This window comes from Fukomys damarensis, unplaced genomic scaffold (assembly GCF_012274545.1).
Source record: "Fukomys damarensis isolate Sample0158 unplaced genomic scaffold, DMR_v1.0_HiC HiC_scaffold_29, whole genome shotgun sequence".
Lineage (NCBI taxonomy): Eukaryota > Metazoa > Chordata > Mammalia > Rodentia > Bathyergidae > Fukomys > Fukomys damarensis.
Window position 1 is genome coordinate 17,840,323 of NW_022900941.1, and position 26,536 is coordinate 17,866,858.

The 26,536-nt window shown below is 37.3% G+C and overlaps 1 protein-coding gene and 2 pseudogenes across 8 annotated transcripts in view; 1 reads left to right on the plus strand and 2 right to left on the minus strand.

Annotated features, from left to right (window-relative positions):
* The window catches only part of Zranb3 (zinc finger RANBP2-type containing 3), a 240,322-nt gene that overhangs the window by 139,443 nt on the left and 74,343 nt on the right, over positions 1-26,536 (minus strand). For 7 of the 8 annotated variants that reach the window (XM_010606168.2, XM_010606169.3, XM_010606167.2 and 4 more), the window contains exon 3: positions 20,218-20,236. The exons of the other annotated variant lie outside the window; for it this stretch is intronic. In XM_010606168.2, coding sequence (XP_010604470.1) covers positions 20,218-20,236 — 19 coding nt within the window. The remainder of the gene's footprint in view (positions 1-20,217; positions 20,237-26,536) is intronic. 8 annotated transcript variants of the gene reach the window in all.
* LOC104849660 lies at positions 7,982-8,356 on the minus strand (annotated as a pseudogene).
* On the plus strand, positions 14,057-16,724 carry LOC109117470 (annotated as a pseudogene).

Here is a 26,536-nt window from a genome sequence, read left to right on the forward strand (position 1 = left end):
GATATTGTAGTGTTTTGCCTAATTTTTGACTATTTTATCATAGGAATGGAGGTGAAGTCACAAAGGACACTTCCAAGATTCTACAAACTAACTGACTGATTAACTGCTATAGTGGAGACTGAACCTAGCGCTTGGGCATGCTAGGCAAGTGCTCTATCACTGACATATATCTCAACCCTTTTTAAAAAATTTTTTATCTGAAATTTTGAGTGCAGGTCTTGCTAAGTTACCTGGGATGGCTTGAACTTGTGATTCTCTAGCCTCTCAAGTAACTGAGAATATAAGCATATGTGTCACCATGCCGGGCCTTATTCTTAAATTTCTTAATCATTTCTAAGGGATCTGTTTCACGACTGACCATGTAGAGATGTGTTGTTATATAGTATGTAGAATGAGTTTATGAAAACCAGACATAGATTCCTAACTTTACAACCTATTCAGATAAAAGTAGAAATGTCATAGGAAAGCCTAATTTCAGAAGTTTAATAAAGACTCTGAAAGAGAATCTAGTTTACACATTGCTTTGGTTACCTGTTATCCTAGGTGATAATTGTGCAATAACTAGAAGAATGAATAATTTACACCACTAAAATTTTCATATTTAATGAACACAAAGAAACCATGTATAATGAATCCTTAAAACAAAACTGATAAAAAATACAAAATTATCTGCAGTACATAATAACACTGTGAATTTGTTGAGCACAATGTAAACAAAGAGGTCTTTCAAAAGATCACTAAAATAAGGACTAGGAAACAAGGACCAGACAGTGGGTAATTTGCATTTGGCACACCTGTTACTGACATTAACAAACATAGATCAGTTCAGCTAGAGATTTTATAAAAGATCAAATGAGTAAATTTCTTCACATTGCATATAACTGCAGTATGATGCTTTATATCCCTTTAAAAATTCTGGCAACCTTATAATTTGACTATACCATAAAAAGTAAGAATAAAAATTTTTCATACATAAATAAGTACAAAGAATTTAGAGTGATATTAAAAATATATCTGCTTTGGCTGGGGAATTAGCTCAGCAGTTCGGTGGCCTGCCTGGCAAGCGCAAGGACCCAAGTTCAATCCCCGATACCAAATAAATAAATAAATAAATAAACCCAAAAATATCTGCAGTTATTTAATACATAAAAGTTATGGTGGAAATAAAGCCATCACACATGTGAGACAAAAGGAAAGTCTGTTTTCAAAAGGAATCAAATGCAACTCAATCAAAAGCAAACTAATCAATATGTTCAGAGATAATTTTTTGCAAGGTTATTAGCATGCTTTCAGTTGAATAAGGACGTAATCTGTTAATTCATGTACTGATACATAACAATCATTTCAGAGCTATTAGAAAGAAGTCATAAATCTCAGACTGGTGATTTTTGACTAATTAAGTAATGTCAGAGATTGGCTACTCAAACTCAGAAATGAGGTCCTTTTAAAATGGTTCTTATATATATTACCAAGGAAGTAAAAAGAAGCCTTGGCTTAAAAAATGAAAAGTATCTTTTTAGAAATAAAAGTAAAAATTAATGACATCCTATACCAGTAGCCAAAATGTCACACAGACAAAAAACAAAGCCCTGGTAAGTTCAATGGATAGTTTTCAAAGGCTAAAATATAAAGGAATGCCACCAAAGCCAGTGATTAGGCTGCAGCATTAGCTGCAGAAATGGCGGGGGGGGGGTGTAAATAAAAGGCTGTAAAATCAATTTTGTTATTTTAAGAAAAATACATACAATGTTACCAAAAATAATACTTTTTATTTAAGTAGGCTTAGGCAATACAGAAGAAAAAAACAAGATTAGTAAGGAGTAAGAAAATCAATGTTTCAAAAGTACTTAATAGTTAAAAAAATAAGTTTTAGGGCTAGGAAATTAGCTTAATGGTTCGATGCCTGCTTCACAAGCTCAAGGTCCTGAGTTCCATCCCTGGTAACAAAAAAAAAAAAAAAGTTTATATGTTTAGAGAATATTTGCAAGAGATTTTTTTTTCTTTTTTCTTTTTTTTGGGGGGTGGTACCAGGATCAAACTTGGGACCTTGTGCTTGAGAGGCAGGCAAGCAGATCCGCTGAGCTAAATCCTGGCTGTTTAGAGAATATTTGGAAAGATGATTCTTTGTCTAAAAAGCAATCATCTCATAGCAAAGTTTTCTTCTCTTTCTCTAAGGTAGAATTTATATAAACTACTTCTGTATTAGACATAGTTGTAGGTAATTTCTCTGCAAATGTAATGTCACTCAGAACTCTAAGGCAGCATTATAGCAAGGTAAAACTTATTTGGTTTCTGACACTTTTAGTGGGTAAGGACACCCCTATGTTTTCCCAATATAACTAAATTTAGTATCAAATAACTTCTGTGTTCTTTTCCTTCTCTTGTCTTCTAGTAGAATTGATAATAGCTTCACATATCTTAGATGAATCTATGTGGAGAGTATGTTCCAAAAGGCATAGTACATTAATTATTACTTAAGAAATTCAAATTTAATCTATAAAAAGAAATGAGATGTGTCAAGACTATAAGGTCATCATGTGTTAGTCATAGTCATTTATTAAATATTATATAAGTCAAAATTAAAAACTAATTCTCACTTTGTGGAACTTGTTGATTAAGGAAAAAGGCAGATGCAGTGCCACTGAGCTAAATCTCTGGCCCAATAAATCCATAGTTAAAAACCAGTAAGGTTCAAAAAATTATGAAAATGTTGAAATATAAATTAACATTAGAATAAAAAAGGTAAGTAACTTTGAGTTAATGATATAAAACAATCTCCAATATGGAAATTTAAAAAAACATTAAATAGTGACAGGATTATTCAGCAGACAGTATTTATTCATCTATTCTAATACTGTTTATCATAAATAGCCTTAGGAACAATATTAAAAATTAGATAAAAGGAATAATTCATTTTACCTGGCAACTCATTTAAAAGACAAGAAGAGGGGCCAGGGATTTAGCTCAGTAGTTCCACTGCCTGCCTCTTAAGTGCAAGGTCCTGAGTCTGATCCCCGATCACAAAATAAATAAATAAATAAAAATAAATAAATAATAAAAACACTAAAAAAAAAAAAAAGATGAGAAGAAAAGGGATTTGAAGTAGCAAAAATGAAAAGTAAGAAGTAAATATATAACTTAAAACATCCTAGCCTGCTATGGTAGTACAAGCCTATAATCCCAGCACTTGGAAGGCTGAGGCAGAAAGATTGTAAATCAAGCCTGGGCCACAATAGTGAGCTCAGGGGTAAATAAATACATAGTGAAATTCCATATGAAAGAGACAAAAACAAACACAAAAATACTGAAATATCCTAAGAGATTGAGGCCTAATTTATCTTAGATAATGTTAAATACAAAAATGGATAAACTTCGGTGTTTGTACATTGTTGAAAGAAGCAGAAATATATAGAAAGCATGTGATAAAAACTTCCTTATAAAATTGATATGGCAAAAAAAATTAAATGTTTAGCTGTCCAAAAACCTTTGACTCTCAAAAAAAATCTCATTTCTCAAAGTCTTTATACATAAAATTTTAAAACAAGAGGTAAAATATCATTATTAAAATATATTTTAATTTAAATTCTAAATTAGCTTTAAAAACCTTGAAAGAATTATGAGATTAGAGCTTACAGAAAATGCCAAAGATTGAATCATTTTATTGAAAACTGTGGACCACTGATGAGTAAAAATTAAGTATAGCGTAAGAGAGATGTACATTTGATCTCACTGCAATATAGAAAAGGACATAAAAATGATAAAAACCTAGAAAAGCGGTTCTTAAACTGTGTCAAAGCAACATATACCTTTTTAAAATAAAATATTACATAAAAACACAGCATTTTTCAAGCAGAAAAAGTATGTAGTTATGGCTGAAACAAAGTAGGACACTCAGTCCTGTGCCTGCAGTCTCAATCTTTGTTTGGTGAAACACAGCACTATGAAATAGGGTTTGTAAATTGTGGAAGCTTGCATGGCCAATAAATTCTCCAGTTCTCCTTTTTTCAAAGCTGGTTTTCTCCCTATTTCTTTTACAAGGCTCACCTCAATTCTACCTCCTTTACAAAGCCTTTCAAATTAGTCAAGATGGAATTAATGGCTCTTTCCACAATAGTGCCATAGAATTTATATTATAAGCTTCATATCCACCCTCTCCCATATATTTTATATATACTACATAGAGACACATGTTTCTTGCCTTACTAATTTGACTACAGGAAATAGAAGGTATATTTCTTGATCTGTATTTCTAAAACCTTCCCAAATAGAAGACTATCAAGAATCTTTACTTGTTGAACCTAAGTGTAAAAGGTAGGTTAATAAATGGATAGGAAAAATGTAGTTTTAAAACATTGTAGCAGAAAGATCTGTATTGATGACACTCTGTAGGTACTTTATAGGAAAAGTCTGAGGTCTTTCTGTATATTCACAACTATTGTCCAGTTCCCACTGTCGCTGTGACAGGAGCCAATACATCTGTGGACTCTTCAGTGTTTTAAGTTTGTGGAAACTTAAGCTCATTATTCAAAATGGAAAGTAAGTTATAAAGTGATACTGTATTTAATTTTAACCTCTCCTCTAATTTTATACAATTTCAATTCATTATGAACTTTTTTTTTTGTACCAGGGATCGAACTCAGGTCCTTGTGCTTGCAAAGCAGGCAGTGGAACCACTGAACTAAATCCCTGGCCCTGGAATATCTGTTTTTTTGTTTTTTTTTTAAATGGCAAAGTAGGAATGTATTCAACTCCTCCTAACAATACATCGGAGGCATTAATGTGTATTAATAGTGGTTAGGGAGGGAAAATAGTATTAATGCTTCGTGCCCTTCAAATACTTACATGAATCATCATTATATTCCTCAAGGATGCTTTTTGTCTGACTCTATCTAGATAAGGCTTAACTCACCATAACTGCCACCTCTCTGCTTTTCACTTTTAATTTTGCCCAAGACTACTGAGAGAACACTGAAATAACCCAGCTAAGCAAAACAGCAAGATTTTTGTGTAAAAATTACATCAATCTCCAAAGAAGTCAGGAAGAACTTCTTTAAAGTTTAAAACGCACTCAATTACACCTTATATATTACTAGTGTTTAATATAAAATTTTCAAATTTAAGGATGGCTGCAACTTATTTAGGAAACCAGAAAGACTCTATGGTAGATATTTTAATAACATTTTTTAAAAAAGATCTTTGGATTGAATGTTTTTGTCTCCTCAAAATAAATGTTGAAACACTAGCCCCCAGAGTGTGATAGTACTAGGAGGTGGAAGCTCTGGGAGATGATTAGACTGTAAGAGTGGACATCTCATGAAGGGGATTAGTTTACTGTTTAAAAAAAAAACAACAAAAAAATTCAGGAAGCCCTCTCGACCCTTCTGCCATGTGAGAACATATCAAGACAGCTGTCTGTGAATCAGGAAGTCGCCCTCAACAGACACCTTGGTAAGTCACCTTGGTAGTCATGGACTTCTAGCCTCCAAAATTCAGAATTCAAAAAGAAAATAAAAAATGTAATTAAAAATAGGCAAACGAGCTGTATAGAGAATTCACCATAAAAATGAATGAAGAGGCCAAGCATGATGGCACATATCTGTAATCCTGGCACTGAAAAGATTGAGAATGGAGGATTTGTATGAGTTTGAGGCCAGCCTGGGCCACATAATGAGTTCAAGACCAGCCTGAACTGCACAGAGAGACCCTGCCTCAAAAAGCTTCTTAAAGAAAGAAAAAGAAAAAGAACAGAAGCTCAACATCATAGGGAATTATAAATTAAAACAACAAGATATCACTAAACACTCATTAGAATAGCTAAAAGGAAAATGGAAGCAACTGCTAGTGAGGATAGAGAGCACAAGGCTCTCTCATTCACTGCCAGTGGAGAATGGTACAACCAACTATCATGCAAGACAGTCTGAAAGTTGCTGAAAAAAGTAAACATATGCAGAGTATAGGTTATAGATTGAATTGGGTGCTTCCCCCAAAGTATATGTTGAAATACAAACCTGTAGTACTTCAGGATATAAACCTACTTAGAAATAAGTTTTTTGCGGATATATAATTAGTTAAAATGAGGCCATACCAGGTATCTAATTAGTGTCCTTAGAAGAGACATAAACAGACAATACAGGGAGATCACCTTGTGAAGATGGAGGCAGAAAAACAAGCGAAGCATCTGCAAGCCAAGGAATGTCAGAACTTCTGGCCTCTTCTGGAAGTCAGGACAGAGTCCTAAACAGATTATCCCTCTACAAAGCTTTCAGAAGAAAACAACACTGGTGGCACCTATTTCAGACTTCTAGCCTACAAAATGGTGCTAAAATTTTTTTTATTTTTTTGCTATCATGCCTTTTCATGATAACCAATCCTCACGCTGTAGGGTGTACTTCTTTTCCTACTTTTACTTGGCCCAAACTTGCACTAAGAGCCTCTTTCTTTCTTTTTTTTAATTTTAAAATGTTTTATTAAAAATATTTTTAAATGAGAGATGCAGAAAACAAAAGTGGTTTCCAGGAGTTGGAGAAGAGACTGGCTACAGTTCGCACAAGGGAATACTCTGGGAATGACGGTAGGCAGGCACCTGTAAACCCAGCTACTCCAGAAACTGAGAAAGGAAGACCACAAGTTTAAGGCCAACTGAGGATGGGCAACAAAGCGAGACTGAAACTAAAAGACAAAATTATACATTTATCAAAATTCAGGCTTGAGAACAAAAGGTGTGATTTTACTGGTTGTAAATTGGTTTTATTTTTTTTGAGACAGAGTCTCACTATGTAATGTGGGCTGGCTCTGAACTCATGGCTCTGAACTTCCTGCCTCAGGCTCCCAAGCTGCAGGATTATAGTCATTCACCATCACGCCTAGCTGTAAATTTTAACTCTGTAAAAATAAAGACAGAAATATTGAAAAAATGGAATAAAAAATTTACCCTATGCAGAAAAAATATATAATAAAGCTTAAGAGTTTTCTCTTGCAGACAGTAAAAACAAATTACTAGGGCACAAAGCAAAGAACAGGAAGGTGAAAAGGACCTTCAACATAAGAAACTTTTTTAAAACAATGTTTATGCAGAGGTAACTTTTTTGTTTGTTTTTGTGGTACTGCCCATTGAACCGTGGGTCTTCATGCTGAGCGATATACACAGATTTTATATACACAGTGGTTTCTGTTGTTGCTGTTTTTTTGCTTGGGATCAACCCCCAAGCCCTTATGTGTGTGCTAAGAACACACTGTACCACTAAGCTATACCCCCACCCAGAAATGCCTGTTTTTATGTTTTGTTTTTGGTACCGTGGATTGAACTTGGGACCTTGCGCCTGCAAGGCAGATGGTGGAACCATGAGCTAAATCCCTGGCCCAGAAACGCCTGTTTTTAAATTTCACTAAATTCTCAGGCAGTGAGCAAGGCATTAGAATCATAGAGGGTCCTAAAACTAGTTGCATAAAGCATTGACTGTGCAAACGAAAGCATATTTCTTTACAATAAAAGAATTTTTAACAAGCTATCAAATCTTTAAATACCAAAATTCAAAGGTAACATGCTACTTATAAATTACATATTTAGCTAAAACTAAATCTAGTTGTTTACAAGAAATATTTTCAGAATATACATATAAACTTGCACAATATTCAGAAGCTCTTCAAAGTCTAGCTGCAGGTTCCAAAGGAAAGCACAGTGGTCTCTGCTCATGCAGCTCAGAGCCCAGAAGATGAGCTGTAGGGCTGTGGGTACAGAATTCTCTCCTGATGACCTCCCTCTGCAGGTGGGCCTTGCAAAAGCACTGTCAGGGTCACTCTCCCTTCGGTCCTTTACAGTGCAGATGTGGGAGATGCCTGTGTCAGCCAGGAAAGCAAGCATTGTGCTGGAGTCTGGAAACATGAAGGGAGCAAAGCACACGATGCCGTGCTTGCTTCTGAGGAACAGTGCTCATCCAGAAATGTCCTGGAAGGCTGATTTCTAAAGTACTTCTTTTTGGGGTTAGGACTCAGCTTCATCATCATCACTTTCGTTATCTTCTCTCTTCTCTTTAGGCATTTTCAGGTACTCACCAGCTAAAATCTTCTTTGGTAATATATCTGCAAGAAACTGAAAAGTTTCTGATTCCTCTGCAGTATTTGCTAAATCACTGTAAGTTACGCTTTCTTTTCTTTTCCACTGCCATGTCTGTAGGAATAGGTGGCTGGATACTGAACAAAGAGCTCCGTGGCCTTGGCCATGAGCACCAGAGCCTCTCGGTTGAAGCTGGACACTTTGGGGGAAGGAAGTCTTACTGATGACGCGGATTCGAGACAGGGGCAGTGACACGAGCCACTGCTCTCAGCGCTTGTCCTTGCCTACGGCCCCATCCGCCATCTTCTCGCTCCCGGGTGAACTCTTTTCCTTTCTTTAATAAAAATTTGTGGCGATTAAAAAAATGTTTTAAAATTATCCAGTTTTTGGTACTTTCTTATGGCAATTCTCCAAAAGTAATACACTAATATAGCAGTGGCACTCTGAGATACTCAACTGATTTGAAAACTTATGTCCACACAAAAACCTACAAATGAATGTGTGTAACAGCTTTATTCACAATTGTCAATACCTGGAAGCAATCAAATGTTGCTTCACCTTGGTTAATAGAAAAACAAACTGTGGTACATTCATAATAGGATGTTTTGTTATTCACTGATTAAAAAGAAAAAAGCTATAATTCTACCAAAAGGCATATTGCCAAGTGAATAGGGCCAGTCTAAAAAGTTATATATTATTCTAATTACACGACATTCTAGAAAAGGCAAAACTACAGACATATTAAATATATAAGTTGCTGCCAGAGGTTCTGGCCTGGTAGGAATTGAGAAAGAGAAGCACAGGGTATTGCACAGAATAGTGAAACTATTCTACAAAATACTGTAATTAAAATATTATGTGTTAAGTACTTGTTAAAAAATCACAGAACTTTATAGCAAAAACACTAAATGCAAATGTATCCTCTTACTTTGGAAATAATGGGGATTGCACATGGTAGGCAAATGCCCTACCAATAAGCTGTATCACCAACCCCTTTTACAGATTTTATATTGAGACAGGGTCTTGCTAAGTTACTGAGATGGTTGATTGGGTCAATTCGAGAAGTTCGGTTAAGAGAAATTTAGGGTGTGGAGGACCCACCCTAGGGCCTGGATGGTATAAAGAGGAAATGAGGAAGGAGGGATCGGCTTGTTTCTTTGAAGGAATTCTGATCTTCGCTTTCCACTTTGATGACATCTCCTGGCTTACTTTGGCACAGATCCTTCAGCCTTCCATTGCAGGCCTGTCGGCCTCCTGATACAAACTCACACAGGATACTGCAGTGTGCTCCAGACCTTTGACTAAATCCTTCCAGCTCCAGTGTGCAGACAGACCCTCTGGACTCTTCCTCATCCAACTCTGTGGGTGGCCAATGGAAGCCAATCTTGCAAATTCATTTATCTTTCTCTAGTAAATACTGACTGATAAAGCTGCCTAGGCTTTTGACCCTCAAACTTTTGATCCTCCTGCCTCAACCTCCAGAGATGCTGGGACTGTAGGTGTGTGCTACACACCCAGTGAAGGTATGTAAATATTTTTAAAAGAAGTTTAGTAGGTCAGGAAATTCTCAAGATAGAATAAAGAATATGTTAAAAGCATTTAAAGGTATTGCAAAAGTCTGAAGGAACTCCACTGAAGAGACTGAAAGAATAAGGTGCTTCCTAAGTAATTTTGGAAATGAATGGAAACTGCAAGATTAAAGGTAAAAGAAACTGTATTAAAGCACTGTTCTCTAGTTAATAGTCCTCACAAGGGTAAAAGTTAACAATTTAGCAACTGCTATACATGTATACCAGAACTGAATAATCAAGTGAGGGGAAGAGCCAGGATTCTAAGTTTCAATGGTAGATTATAAATAAGCAAGAGACTAGTATGACCCATATGATAATGGATTAGCGTTAATATATAGATAAGAACTTATGCATGTAAACTTATGCATGTGTGTTCATACATGTATTCATTTTTCTGTTCTGAGATACAATAGCCAAAACTAAAAAGAGGAAAGTTTTTTTTTTTTTTTTTTGGCTAAGTTTCTTATGAGTTCATAGTTGGGTGGCTACAAGGCAGAAAGGGCACTGTGGAAGGGTACAGCAGAGGAAAACTGCTCACCCCATGGCAGCCAGGAATCAGAGAAAAAATAGGAGCTGAAAACAGGAATATGCTCTTCTAGGTAATGACCCCAGTAACCTACTCCCAAACAAGCCCCACCTCATAACAGCACAAATCAGCTACAGAACCCACACTGGATGAATCCATTGATTAATACAGCACCCTGATAACCCTTAAACACATGAGACTTGGGGGGGAACACTTTGGACCTTAATTATAGCAACACATACATACAAATTAGTATACATACTTTTACCTCATTGCTATGTCAGCTAATAGGACCTAGACAGAATGACACCTTAGAAGATGGTGAGCAGCAAATAAACAGCTTGTCCAAGATTTGGAATCCACACACTACCATGTAGCAACATGAGGTAGAGAAGAAGGAGAGAAGTAGATCCTGGGGACTGAGCAAGGATCTGAAATGAAAATTGGAGCCCACAGGGAGAGACAAAAAAGGGATCTCAACACAGAAGAGGGAGATGGCAAGTAGCACTGTCTCCCTAAGCCCCGGCTCATGATGTAGAAGAGGTGGCTCGAACCTGCAGATACATGGTGACTACTGGTTACCCCAGAAGTCTCAAGAAAGAATGGCAGTAGTGGAATGGAAGAGCAGATGCTGCTACTGCAGTGGCTGGTGACTCACTTGGATTTAGACATCCCCCAGGAAAGAGTGGTTGGCCAGTCACCATACTGGAAAGAGTCACATGAACTCAGAACTCAGAGCAGCTATGGGCTGGCTCCATACAGTGGGTCCTCTTGTCAGGATGAGGCACAGCCCAGCCCAAAATAGCAGGAAGTCAAGCAGCCCAGTTCAAATCAGCAGGGAGCCAAGTTAGAGCAAGCAGGGAGTTGGGGTCTAGCAGGCAGGACCAACAAAGAGTGTTTCCGGCAGAACAACTCAGGTCCCAGCCTCACAGCCAGAAGACAAAAGGAGCCTGAACTTCAGTGAAACTAAAGGCATTAAGTTTGCTGGGATCCACCACCCTGCCATAATTCTACTGTGACTAGATAGGATAAATCAACACAGATCTGGGCTCTGTCTGCTCCCCTCTGTCAACAAGTGATAGCAGAGATAGGCCCTGAAGTGAATTTTGTTTTGCTTTTTTCCTTTGCTTTTATATTTTTCTTTTTCAATTGTTTTTTCTTATTTTTATATGCATGTGAACATTGTTTCTACTTTTTCTATTTTTATATGCATGTGAACATTGTTGTTGTTTTTCTTATGTTCTTGTTTTTCTTTCTTCCTTCTTTCTCTCCTGTCTTCTTCACCAGTTTCCCAAAGTTTGTGCAATCTTCTGTTGGCTTCTCACCTTGCTTCTAATCTTTCCCTTCTTCTATTTCTCTATTTTTTCCTCTAATGCCTTTTAAACTTTCTCCCTTGAGGGTAAAGTCACCATACTATGGGGATATTTACTGTATACAATTTTCTGAACTGCTTTAGATTTTGTAATATAACTACATATTTGTTCATATGGTTAAAGGTGATAAATTAATAGCTATCACAGGCTGCCAATTTCTAAGCAGTGTTTGATGCTATTGTTAATACTATTGTACTACTTTAGCCAAAGTGACATAAGCACAAGTTTTTGTTTTTGTTTTTTGTACTGGGTGTCAAACTCAGGTCCTTGTACTTGAGAGGCAGGCAGTGGCACCCCTAAGCCAAATCCTCAACCATAATTAGTTCAACTTAGTTGTTCTTCCTTGCATGCCAAAACTGAGATTGTCTGAGGGTCACAAAAAATACTATAAGCCAATGTTCAAAGAAATAGGGGGTAGGCCAAATAGGCAGTGTTAGGGACCTGACACCTCCATCCCAGGCTGCATTTTCCTGGTTCTTCTTGCCTCTTAAAATGACCCCACGCTCTTATCTTTAGTTTCACTCCCCCCAAGGCCACAGTGGTCTGGAGGAGTTAAACCTAAGTTTCTGCAGGACTGAACCCATAAAAGGCAATCTGGCCCGTGACAGGTGAAAAGTAGCCCACTCCTCATAAATAAGCAATAGCCCAGCCCAAAACCAATAAAAGGACCTTTCTTTCTTTGTTCTTCTCTTCTTCTTCTTCTTCTTCCCTCTTTCCTCTCTCCCTGACTTGCCTTCCTGAATAAAGTTTCCTGTTGGACCTCTCGTTGTGTGGCCTAGTTGCTGAGCGTCACTGTGCCTCTACAGGCAGCACCTTTATATCGCCAATAATCTGAAGAGGTAGGATCATGCAACAGACTCAAAACTCAAAAGCCAGCTATACCCAGAAGACATCTAAGGGAAGTAGTCATTTCCTAAGGGTTCTTCTTTGTTAATACCATTCTTATCCAATATGGTTCTGGAAACATTAGCCAGAGAATTTAGACAGGAGAAAGAAATAAAAGGAATATGGAGAGGAAAGAAAGAAGTTAAATTATCATTATTTGGGAATGACATGATATACTCCAAAAAACTCCACAAAGAGACTTTTGGACTTAATAACCAAATTCAGTAGCGCAGCTGGATACAAAGTCAACACTCAAGAATCAATAGCATTCTGGTACATGAATAACAAATTCATTGAGAAAGAAATTAGGGAAACCACACCTTTCAGAATAGCATCCAACAAATGAAATACTTAGGAATCAACCTAACAAAGGATGCAAAAGACCTTTACATTGAAAACTACAGTACTCTGAAAAAAAAAAAATCCAAGAGGATAACAGAAAATGGAAAGATATTCTTTGTTCTTGGGTAGGAAGAACCAATAAAATGAAAATGACCCTACTTCCAAAATTGTTATACAGATTTAATGCAATCTTGATCAAATTTCCTACAACATACCTCACACAATTAGAGAAAACAATCCTAAAATTCATTTGGATCCAGAAAAGACCCAGAATAGCAAAAGCAATTCTGGGCAACAAAGGCAAGGCAAGGAGCATCACAACCCCTGACTTATAGTTATACAATGAAATTCCATCCCACCTCCAGAAAGAATGGATACTATCAAGAAAGCAACTAATGATGAATGCTGGCAAGGCTATGGGGAAAAACATAGGAAAACTAAAATTACTCAGGAGTAGTTTTGTCCACTATGACACAATAATAGGCTATTTATTTAAATCCAGGATATTCACTTTATCTTTTTACTATTAAAAAATTCTCTCAACACTAAGCTTCTGGAAAGAATACTAGCTTTTATATGCTTGACAAGTAAGACAGAAGTACTGTATGCAGCTTTATATACATAGAAAAGGGAAAATGGTCGTAGGATATATAAGAACTCTCTGCAATAATTCTTTAAATCTAAAATTAAAGTTTTATCTTTTTCATGTTTAAAATATTTTTTATGAGTAAATGTTCTCAATAATTCTCAAAGAAGAACACCAGAACAAGGACAGTGTTTCAAAAATAATTATTAAGGATGTTGAGCTTACTGCAGTGGTAGCCACTGGAGCAAGTGCTGTGGCAGGGGCAGAGCGCCACTATTGTGATGGCGCCTCCCAGAGCGGCTCATGGCTTGCAGCCCCATGCAGAAGATACCAAATTGTAACAGTACAGCCATATAAATAATTAACACTTGAAGATTCAATGTAATGTGGATATTAACAGTGATAACAGACAAAAACAGATCCTTGGGAATCAGATACTAGGTGAAACACTTCCTAAAAGGCCTTAAGAAACTCATCTGCAGGAACCTGCCTGTCTTAATACTGGTAGAACTCAGCTAAAGGAATTTAAGAGTTTCTTGTATTCTCCATGGCTGAAGCTGAGAGTCTGAAACCCTGATGCTTAAAGCTCTATTCTAGACATTGTTCCAAGTCCTTCAGGATTTAAGGAAAAAGAGATAATATTTTCACAATGATAGATCTTTGGTTATACAAATTTCCCGAGTGGATCATGATGACCGTATTGTAGGCACTTGCCACAGTATGGCTGCTTCCCAATCTACTCATGTTACAAGATCAACAATGGGGTAAAATGGCTTGGATGAATCTTTTTGTGATAGAACTTTAAGGAATTATAGCATTGCTCACCCTGAAGAACTCTCTTCTCATTCTCAAGTAAGGTCAAGACGACCAAAGCCTGTGCAAATTCAAAAAGGAATTAATAATGGAAAAACCACTGATTTAAAGCAGCAGAGTACTCAAGAATCATGGGTAAACCCTAGGAAAAGACGACTTTCTTTTTCTGAAAAGGATAACCTAGAAAGGCAGGCGATAGAAAATAGTGAGGCAAATAGAACCTGTATTACCAGTTTTAAAACAAATTAAATGTTGTCTTAGATCTGAAGCACCAAACAGTTCAGAAGAAGATCTGCCTATCAAATCATACAAGGAGTCAATAGAACAGAGGAAGACAGGAGTGGACAACGATGCAGATATTCAAGGGACTAAACACACTTGTCGATGTCTTATATTGGATGACTGAGAAAAGGGAAGCTAAAAAGGTGAATGTCAGTGAGGAAGGGCCACTTAATTCTGCAGTACTTGAAGAAATCACAGGCTATCTGACTGTCAGTGGTGCTGATGACAGTGATCCCAATGATACAAACTGTGATGACTGTCAGCCTGATGGGAACACTAAGCAAAACAGCACTGTTCCTATGCATTGCAGGACAAGTCAATAGCTGAAAATGTGGCTTCGAAAATCCAGACTTCAATGTTCCATGATAACAGAAAGGACAGCAGTTATATAGACCATAATGTGCTTTGCACAAATTCAGAAATGCAGGTCAAGTTGGAGGACCACAAATTAAGAACTGCCTGCCTGTCTGTGGAGTATGTTAATCAGCTGACTACCAAGCCAGCTTCACGCCCCATTTCTGAAATCCAGTCATCTTTAAGGGATTCTGAGGAGGAAGTAGATGTGGTAGGAGATAGCAGTGCCTCAAGAGAGCAGTGTAATGAAAATACCACTAATGTCTTGGACGCAGATCTTGAGAGTATGCCAGTCTTGGGAGAACAAACTCCTGCCATCTGTTCTAGACCACATCTCAGCTCCGATGACATCTCTGTTAGAACCTCAAGAACATTACTATACTCTGAGAATGACACCACACAAGGCTGCCACAGCTTGTCCCACTAAAAATAGTTCTCCTTGTAGAGAGAATGGACCATTTGAGGAGAATAATCTTAGTCCCAATGAAACAGGTGCAACTGCTAGTGATAATGTAAGTGAGTCTCCGACAAATCCTGATGACATTTCTCAAATGAAAAAGTTTTATGTTGTGACTCTCAAAACTATGAAAGCGAAGGGATAAGTCATCCTCAGAGGGAAGACTCAGTATTGGACATATGCCACCTGCCAAAGACAGTGCCCATCAGCACATTGCAGAAGAGGGACATGATGATCCTGATGTTTATTACTTTGAATCAGATCATGTGGCACTGAAACACAACAAAGATTATCAGAGACTGCTGCAGACAACTGCTGTCTTCAAGGTTCAGCACTCCCAAGCAGTCTAGGTCCTTGAGAGCCTAGGTGAGCACCAGAGGGAAGCGCTAAAACACCTCATCGGATTCGTGGAGAAACTGCAGAAGAAAGCTGATATAGGGCTTCTTCAACAACAGAGAGTTGTTCAGTTGCCTGAGATTGTATGGGACCAATATACCAAGAGGCTTGGGAATTTTGAAAGAGTTTAAAAACCGTAAAAGACATACCAGGAGAGTTGTTAGTTTTTGATAAAGTAGGTTTACTTGCTAGAACAAAAACTCCTGTGGACGCTAAGAAGGAAGGATAGTCCCTTTCGTACTCCGTGTTGCCCTTGAATGATGGTCCAGAAGGCTCCCACAGCTGTCCTCAGATGGTAAGAGCCTGGCTGTGTGATCCCACCAAGCCCAAGACATTTAACCAGTGGTGGATGGTAGAAGAGCAGAAAAAAATTGAACAGCTGCTCCTGAAGTACCCTCTGGAGGAGGTAGAATCTCAACACTGGCAGAAGACTACAAATGAACTGGGCAACAGGACAGTGAAACAGGTTGTTAGTCAAGTACATAAGTATTTCATAAAGCTAACTAAAGCTGGCATCCCGGTTCGGGGCAGAACACCAGACCTGTATGTATTCTGAAAAGTCTCTGACAAGCAGACAACAGCACCCACTTAATAAGTATCTCTTTAAACCTTCCACTTTCATGGCTTCACATGAACCGCGTGTGTACATGGACAAGGACAACGACTGACCCTGCTTCCACAGCCACAGGGGCACTGAGGCCAGAGGCATTGGATAAAGAAATTATTCCAATCATGTATAAGAATTTATCTGAATATAAAGAACCATTACAATTTAAAAAGTTAAAGAAGCAGAAACTTCAGCAAATGCAAGCTGAAAGTGGATTTGTACAGCATGTTAGCTACCAGTATAACTGTAGCACAGAACCTATCTAGGGTGTTCAGTGGCACTGCCAAGATTGTCCTCCAGGGATGTCTTTGGATTTCTGTGATTCTTGTTGGACTGCCTACATGAAACAGATATTCACAAGGAAGATCACCAACTAGAACCTGTTTTTAGGTCAGAGACATTCTTAGACAGACTACTGAGTGTCCCAGAGCACCAGTTATAATTACCTGGACCCAAACTACTTTGCAGAGAACAGATGACATGGCAGAGAGAGCATATTCCTCACAAGTCCTCTTCGGCACATAGCAATGGTATCATTGTTGGTGATGTGTACAGTTCAGAACGGTCCTCTGCTTTTCTTGAATGACACTCATATCATGAGCACTTCCTGAGTGTTCTCAATCAGCCCAACTCTGCACCATGGGGCTCTCGATCCCTATTCAGGAGCCAAGCATCCCTGGTGAGCAGAGGGTTCCCTGGTGAATCTCCCTGCTACCTCAAAGCCTGGAGGCGATGATATTAGTGGGTGAGACAGATGCGAGAGCACACATTCATGTGAGAGTAAATCCCAAAAGTTTCAGAGAACTTGGTCATAAATACGGTAACAAGAAGGCAAAGTATTTATATTCAAACACTTTAGTAGCTTCCAATTTTGTGAAAATAGTTTTCAGTGCAGAGACTAACTTTTTTAGACAAATTTTTAACCAATAATGGTATTTGCTTCTAGGGTCTGTACTCTAGAAGAACTCAAATGTCCAGTGCTAGTCATTGATGACCTTTAGTAAATCAGAATTGCTTACCCATATTGATACCTAATTTCTTTTAAGTGCAAAGAACTGTCTTTATTATCAACAGCAAAACACTACAGGGGCAACTGTGGCAATGCTTCTTAACCAGTTCATTGTGTGTGAATGTTATAAAATTGTCACTCAGATATATACATATAGAGAGATAGATAGATATAGATAGATATAAATATTTTAACCTGAGCAGTAGTTCTTTTTTGGTACATTTTAGGTGTACAATGCAGTTATATTCTTCATTGGGATTTTGTACCTCTACATGATGTATCTTAGTTCTTATTTTTTCCCCCATTCCCCTGGCCTCCCTTCACCTGCTCCATCCTTCGCTGTTTACAAAGACTTTGTTTCCATTTTTTTCCTTTTCCCTTCTTTTATTTTTATTTATTTATTTTTGGGGGTACCAGGAATTGAACTTGGGTCCTTGCCCTTTCAAAGCAGGTGGCGGAACCACTGAGCTAAATCCCAGGCCCTTTCTTTTTCCTTCTTACCTCCCCGCCCTCCAACTTCCCCTACTCCTTTAGACCTTTTCTTCCTATAACACAATATCAATTTTACATTTTGATCCTTTACACCAGTCTCCAGCTGATGGGCAATTGGGCTGTATCCCAGTTTTAGCTATTAAAAACTGTGCCGCTATAAACATGGGTGAGCATATATCACTGTGGTATCATTCTTTTAATTCTTTTGGGAAGACCCAGAAGGGGAATAGCTGGGTCAAATGGGACTTCCAATCCTACTTGTTTAAGGGAAGAAAGATCACAGCAGACAGCTAAATTGTACAGTACTCCAAAAGGGTATTGAAGCATCTAAAAAACATTAGGTTCAACAACACAGATGTAGGGCTGGGGATTTAGCTCAGTGGTTCTGCCACCTGCCTCACAAATGGAAAGCCCCGAGTTCAATGCCCGGTACCCAAAAAAAAAAAAAAACCCCAAAACACAGATGTAAAATTGTTTTTCTAAGGCTTTCAGCTGTTCGATGAGTGAAATAGTTATCATTATTAAAATATACTAATAATTTAACAACCAGAAATTCATTGGTTTTCAAATTACAAACTGTACTTCCTTCTCTAACTTCCATATCATTTTGGGGTAAAAGCAAAAAGCACAGAAAACAGAATGAAGGTCAAACCAGATGTTATGGCCTGTGTCTAGAGGTCCCCTCAAAGACTCATGTGGTCATAGATGGGACTTTTTTAGAGAATCTAGGATGTGTAAGACTGGCACTGATTCACAGTGCAATGCTAGGATCAAGGGTGCCAGGATTAAGGATGTAAGTTGCCTTGAGAAGCCTGGATAAGATATAAGGGAAGGAAAGAGCTGTGGTTGGTTCCTTATTGCTTTTGCTACCTTTTGCTGGACATGAACTGTTTCTCCTCCATGCCACCCTGCCTTGGAGCCAGTTGAGTATGAACCAAAACCTCTACAAACTGTGAGCTAAGTAAACCTTTCTCCTTTAAGTTTGGGTGTCAGGTATTTTGTCTCTGCAATGAGAGAAAAGTAACTAAGACACCAGAGTTGATGTAGTTCACGTATACAGAAGTTATTTCTATGATGGCATTTTTAATTCATATTCATTCATAGCAGCTCAATAATATTCCATAAAATTAGCATTTTAACTCTACTACTAACACAGAATACTAGTGACTAAAACTGTGATCTTAGAATTTGTACATCATCTTGTTAATTTCTCTAGCCTTTGTTTTTTATACTCATGTATAAAGATAGTTTGTTTATTTGCTGGTTTTTGAGTTAGGGTCTCACTATATAGTTCATTCAGGCTAGCTTTGAACTCACTATGTAACCCAGGCTGCCCTTGAACACATGGAGACACTCCTTTCTCAGCCTCTAGGGTGGTGAGATTACGTATATGCACCACTGTGCCTGGCTGGGAACTTAGCTCAGTGGTGCTGTGCCTGCCTCACAACCACAAAGGTCCTGAGTTTGATCCCCAGCACAGAAAAAACAACAACAACAACAACAACAACAAAACCCACTATGAATAGGATTTAATGTAACAAACCTTGCCAAATCAAATAGTTTTTAAAGAATTAAGTCTTCAAAAATTCTGGTGAAAAGAAAAAATAATTATGATGGATGCAAAAGTAGAACTATTTCTAAGTACTGAGGAATTATGAAAGGGCTTTTAAAAACATTAAATTACAAAATAAGACTTCAAACAAAGACGATAAATCACTCAATATGTGACAACTAGTATGTAAATGTAAATAAAAAGAGATGAAGAAAAGCAACTGGCATAATGAAAAGACTGGCTGGCTAAAGCTCATCATAAACCTGGCACATTCATTAGTTTAATGCTTACTAAGTAAGACAGGGGTTTGTTGGAGAATATAAGATTTTAAATGGGCTCAGATGCTGACCAAATGTTTATCTCAATCTATAGGGGATTCCATACCTTAAAAGCCTACTCACATCTCTTTGATAGCAAACTGAAGATAAAGGTACCATAGCTGCTAAGACTTTTCTAGTGACTTACTTAGGAAGATAAGCAAGGGTGGTATTATCTTACAATATATTTTCTGTATACCAGACATAAAACTGAGGTTTTTGTAAAAAATTATACACAGAAACATACATCACACATCACACATATAATGGTTATACCTAGTTCAGAAGTTGTGAAGAATGAATTTACACCTAGCTTGAGCTCACCATTTTGAAAGACTACATTTCAAAGCACACTTTTATATCATAGGAAAATACAAACTTTTAGATCACTATTACTAATGTTAATATCAACATAGGTTCCACAAACATGTCCTGCAGATACACATGCCCGAACAAACACATTCATTCTCTATCTTTCCCCCTCTCGCTACCCCAATGCTCCATTTCTTTTTTTCTCCCTCTTCCTACAGACATACAGTCATATGGAAAACAAAAAACAACAAAATCCAGTGGAATTTTACAAAATATATGAAAACACTTACTTCATCAGCCACCATACACCTGGAAAAAATAAAAACAAAACAATATTAATTTATTAATTACTCATCCAAGGCAATCATCTTAAAAGTTCTGCCCCACCTCATGCCCACCTTGTAATTTTCCACTGGGTCTTATAGTGCTTTTGTTTTTTTGTTTTTCTTTTTGGTACCAGGGATCGAACTTGGGACCTTGCACTTGCGAGGCAGGTGGCAGAACCACTGAATTAATTCCCTAGCCCAGGTCTTATAGTTTTGCCCCTGTCTCACCTCATGGCTTTGCTGTATAAAATACCTATGAGAAGTTCAGTGTGTGGGCAACCCACTATCCAGTCCCCCTTCTGTCTCCCTTAGAAAGAAGCTTTCTTTCCCTCAATAAATTTTTCCTACTCTTGAAAAAAAAAGTTCTGATTATGGAGCTTGATATAAATAGTTTACAAATGCTATAGTACTAAGTTAGAGAGAGGTGTTTATGAGAGCACATGAGACCATGGACATGTGATGATTTTTATGACTTTTCAGATACCAACAGCATTGACTATGTGGAGTGTTTCATATGTGTTATTTTCCCATACTGTTAGATGTCATCCCAAGTTGTGATTTCTGTATTTTGCTAAATGCTCCCTACCCCTCTCTCTGTCTCTCTCTCTGTCTCTCCCCCGCCCCTCTCCTGTATAGAGGATCAAATTCAGGTCCTTGTGCTTGTGAGACAGGTGGCGGAACCACTGAGCTAAGTCCCTGGTCCTACCCTGTTCTCTTTCAACAGGGTCTCACTGCATAGGTTGCTTAGGCTGATCTCTAATAGGCAATCCTCCCTCCTCAAGCTTCCAAGTACCTGGGACTAGAGATGTACACCACCATGCCCACTTTTTGCTTTATTAAATTATAGAAGTAAAATCTATCTAATGAGGATAGTGAGCATAAACTAAATTTCTAACTAAAAGAAAAAAATAGAGAAAAAGAAAGAATGAGTCGTAGGTCAGGATCATCATATGTCTGTTTGAGACAGCGAGTAAATCATAAGGTAAAATAAGTACTAGAATATTATATTGAATGGCAAGGCATGCATATCTACTTTACTCTCCCTTTATTCCCAATAGTTTTGACTTTACACATTTTTTTTTTTTTTTTGGTACTGGGTATTGAACTCAGGACCTTGTGCTTGCTAGGCAGCCAGTGGCACCACTGAGCTAAATCCCCAACCCCTACATATCTTCTAAGATGTGTTATAAAATAAAAATTTGGAATTTGGAATTTGGAATAAGTACATTATCATGGAATAGGTTACAGGTAAAATAGAATGTAGTTCTTAAAAAGAAAGGGAAAAGATTTCAAGTTACCAAATAAATATCTTTAGGTAAAATAAAAATACTTTAATTAAAACAAAATATATGAAATAGTAAAACAAGTTTGTTATTCTTTTCAGAACAAGCCTAGAAACAATACAACTAAAAAGCAAAATTTGGACAAGGGATTTTTCTTACAGGATAATGCATGTAAATATACAGTGTTTTTATTTTGAAATCATATTAAATTTGGTTAAGATGTCACTTGAAGTGTATATTATTTATTGAGGACAAGCTATGTAACTAGCACTGGTCTAGGTGCTAGGGATAAGGTAGTGAGTTTTAAAGCCCTTCCTTAATCAGGCATGGTGGCACACGCACTCAGGAGGCTGATGCAGGCGGACCATTGCAAATTCAAGGGCAGCCTGGGCCACACAGTGAGTTTGGGACCACCTGGGTTACACGGCAACACCCTATCTCAAGAAAACCAATGAATGAATGAATGAATGAATGAATGCCCTTTCCTCATGTAGGATGACAGGAAAAGACAGTAAACAAACACATACGATTCCTAATGAAGGTCAGAAGTAACTATTTTATAGAATAATCCAGAATAGAATCTCTTTAAAATAGGAATTTGAGATGTGATTAAAACACCAATTTAATAAGAAAATCTGTTAAGAATATTTTCAACAAAATGATCAGCAAGTACAAAGGTTCTGACACAAAATGGTTACTCATAAAGAAAAGCAAGCAAAGTAATGTGACTCAAGTACAGTTAGCAAAAGTAGAAAATAAGGTTAGAAAGCAGATGGGGCTCTTATAATGGAAAGTCTTGTAAACAATAGCATGAAGGTTGGGTTTTCTTAGAATCCTAGAGTTTTTTTAACCTTAGCCTATAGAAAATAAACTGGAGAAGCCAAGAACAGAAGAACAGAAAGAAGTCAGCAGCTCACTTCAGTAAATCAGAAAAGAAGCAATAATGTATAAATGAGTGGTAGAGATGGAAGTGGTGAGAAGTAGGCAGTTTTAGGTACTTTTTGAAGGCAGAGGCAGTAAGTTTAACGGATCAACTGGGATATAGATAAAAAAAAGTACATACTGAACAAGAAAGAAAGAAGTCCAAAATAATTCAAGATATCAGCTTTGAGCACTAAATGTGAAATGTGGTGGTGACATTAAATGAGATAGGAAAGCTGGGAGAGGAACATCTTTGGAATGACAATCAGAATTCATATTTGGCTATGTAATCTCTATGACAGTTTTAAGATACCCACATCAGACTGCTGAGTAGGTCACTTGATATGTGTGTCAGCATAGTGGTAAGAATTAGAGATTCAATAAATTAGAGTCATCAAAATGTAAATAGCTTGGAATGAGTGAGGATTCAGGATATTCTAAAACATGAAAGCTGATTGTGGTTTATTTCCCTCAATGCCCAACTCCAGGTTAATGTTAAAAACCAACTGATACAGTGTACTATTAGAACCTAACCTAAGACTTAGGTTCTGATAGGGTATCGTCAGGACAAATTGGTATGCAGCTATGGTAAATTGCCCTGTAACTCTCACTGAGAAACAGTGTCACAGCCTTGGTACAAGTTGAGGGCTATGGATTGCTGGCAGCTTAGCTTTCAGATAGCTTAAGAGCTTCCAGATAAGGTCCTCCGGATTCCTCTGAATATGCCACATTTTCCTAACATGAGGCAGGCAGCATAACCCTACTTTGGACACTTAGCAGAACTAAAACAGATCAGAGAGGATCAGGCTTCTTTCAGGTATCTCCAATGGGACTGACTGTCCTTAAACTTTACACAGGAGGCATATGCTAACTAATCTCTGTGATTCCTGCTGTTAAGGATATAATTCAGCACTTGGCCTGATGTCCAATGAAGCATTAAAGAAAAATAACTGACTATGTAAGAGGGCCTAACATTTGAAAGAGAACAATAACAGAACAATCAACATATACCTAGTTAAAGAGAAGTGGTAGGAAAGAAAAACACCTGCACAAAAACTGTAAGCACACTTAAGTAAATTTTAATTACACACACACACACACACACACACACTTTCTCTCTCCCTAAAGCTCAAAATAATTTTACTTTTTAAGAATTTTTATTAATACATGGTTATAATATATAATGATTATATTCATCATGTAGAGTTGGTACATGTATATATCACATCTTAATTGTTTTTCACTACTTTCTCCCCCTCCCATACAAAACCATGATTAAAAAACAAAGTAAATTTATTTTTTTAAAGATCTCTTTTTTGGGCTGGGGATTTGGTGGTTCTGCTGCCTGCCTTGCAAGCACAAGTTCCCGAATTTGATCCCCAGAACCAAAAAACAAACAAACAAACAAAAAAAGGTCTTTTTTTTTCTTTTCTTTTTTTTTTTTGTTGTTGATACCTGGGATTGAACTGAGGACCTTGCACTTGTGAGGCAGGCACAGTGACACTGAGCTAAATCCCCAGCACTAAAGATCATTATTTTTGACAGATGAATAGCTGACCAGAAGATGTAGTACAAGGATTATCTCAAAATATAGAAAAGAAAGTTAACTAAATGGAAATGGTAAAGGAAAAGAGGGAGGAAAATACCTTGAAAGTTCATCCAGAAGACAAACTATGTGGGGGAAAAACAAAGGTGCTTAAAAGGAGAAGAAGCACCAGACAGAAGAAAAGCAAGAATTAAGTAAATAACAAATGGAAAATAATGTGGGCTCAAGAAACACCATTCATGGATAACTGAAAAGGAAAACCACCAAGTTTCAGGTTAGATTGAAAAGACAGATAACTATTTACACCCTTCTAAGATTTATCAATTTTAATAAAGATAAAAATCATATAAATGTCCAGATAGAACAATTACTTGCAAAGGAAAAAAATAAGACTGGTGGCTGGGTTTATCAGCAATGGATGCTAGAAAACAATGGAAAGGGATCTAAACTGCTTGAAAGGAAAGCAGTAGAAACCATGAATTATATCTTCAGTCAAGATAAGCCTTATTTGAAATGGAATATTACTCAGCCATAAAGAGCGAGAGAATAGATTCATTCATAGGAAAATGGATACATATTGAAGATATACTCCTAAGTGAAATAAATAAGTCCCACATGTGTAAATACCAAATAGTTTCCCTGGTGTGAATATTCTGCAACAATGCATAAGATTCTAATAAGATTACTGACATTTAGAAATGGGAGGAAAGGAGCTAAAGGTGTAGGGAAGGTGTGATATGTAGGGGAAGAACAAAAAGGGAAAAGAAAAAAATGTGAGAGAATGAAAAGATGAAAATAAAGTGTTTGTAGATGGGGAGGGGAGGAGGGGGTGAAGGGAGGGCAGAGGTAAGGGGAAAAAAATGAGAATCAAGACTTGCCATGTAAAGGTACATGATCCCAACAATGAATGTAACTGTACTGTATCCCTAAATGTACCAATAAACTCAATAAAAAAAAAAAAAAGATAAGCCTTATTTGGAAAGGTGGCAAAAACATCTGAGGTTAGCCAAGCTCTCCAATATTACACTTCTCAAGAAAATCACATGAGAAAAAAATACCTGAGAAAATAACCAAACAATAAACACACCTTAATACTGATTCAAGAATAAAAAGTAAATCTAATAAGCAGTGAAAAAAATTTAATGGGTGGTGCTTAGCCTAATAACTCTAGAAACAGAAAAACAGTATCTGAAAATGCAAATGTGTGAAACTGAAAGGAAGCAATATAAGATAGGGAGTGCTAAAATGATTCTAAAGCAAAATACCACAGTGATAATATGTAGTCAGGAGACTAGATGAGATCACCTAAGGAGGAAGATATCTCCTGAGCTTCTTAAATTCTGATCTCTGTTCTCCTTTTCCTAGAATACTTCCACATCTTTCCTTTGCTTTCAAAATGAGCATGTTTCCCAAGAGGGAAGGGAGGTGGAAAAGGTGAACGGTTCAATGAGTGAAATTGAAGTTTTGCAAGATGAAAAAGGTACATAGATCTGTTGCATAACAAGGTATACACACTCAACGTTACTGTGCCATACAGCTAAAATAATTAAAGTGGTAAATTTTATGTTATACATTTTTTTACCGCAATGGGGGGAAAGTATCAAAAGACACAGACCAAATCCTTGAGCACTTTAATAATTAGAGGTCACAAGAAGAATTCAGCAAAGAAGACTGAGAAATGTCCAGTTACATAGATAGGTACCAGAAGGATATAATGTCACAGCAGTGAAGCAAAAAACTTTCAAGGAAGGAAGGAATGAAGATGATAGCAAATGCTGCTGAAAAGTCTAGTAAAATGAGTACTAAGAAATGACCATTTGATTTAGCAAGAGCTACAGTTTTGAAAAGAGTAACTCTGATGAAGCCTCGTATGAGTGGATTCAAGACAGATGGGAGCAGAGGAAGGGGACATAATGAGTACAACATACTGTCTCAGAATTATTAGGTAAGGGGGAGCAAAGAAATGCGGTAGTAGCTGGTGGGAAAACTGAGGTCAGGAAAAATAATAGTTTATGTGTGAGACATGTGGAAAGAAAATATAAATCAGAACTTAAAAATCAATTCAGGGGGCTGAGGATTTAGCTCAGCATTTCCGCCACCTAACTTGTAAGCGCAAGGACCCGAGTTCGATCCCTGGTACCAAAAAAAAAAAAAGAAGAATCAATTCAGGGCCAAGGATTTAGCTCAGTGGCTCCGTTGCCAGCTTCACAAGCACAAGGTCCCAAGTTTTCAATACCTGGAACAAAAAAAAAGTTTCAATTCAACTCATGACTCAAATCATGAATAAAAAAAGCTATACATGAAGATGATAACAGAAAAAATGAAAATGAATAGGATTCTCAAGTGTATATTATATAAATGGGGGGTGGTTCTTGGCCAGAACCTTGGGGAAAATACTCATTTAGAAAACAAAGCCTGGTGAGGAGGTGCACTCCTGTGATCCCAACACTCAGGAAGCTGAGGCAGGAGTTCAAGCCCATCTTGGTTATACAGTGAATTCCAAGACAGCCTGAACTACATAGGGAGACCCTGT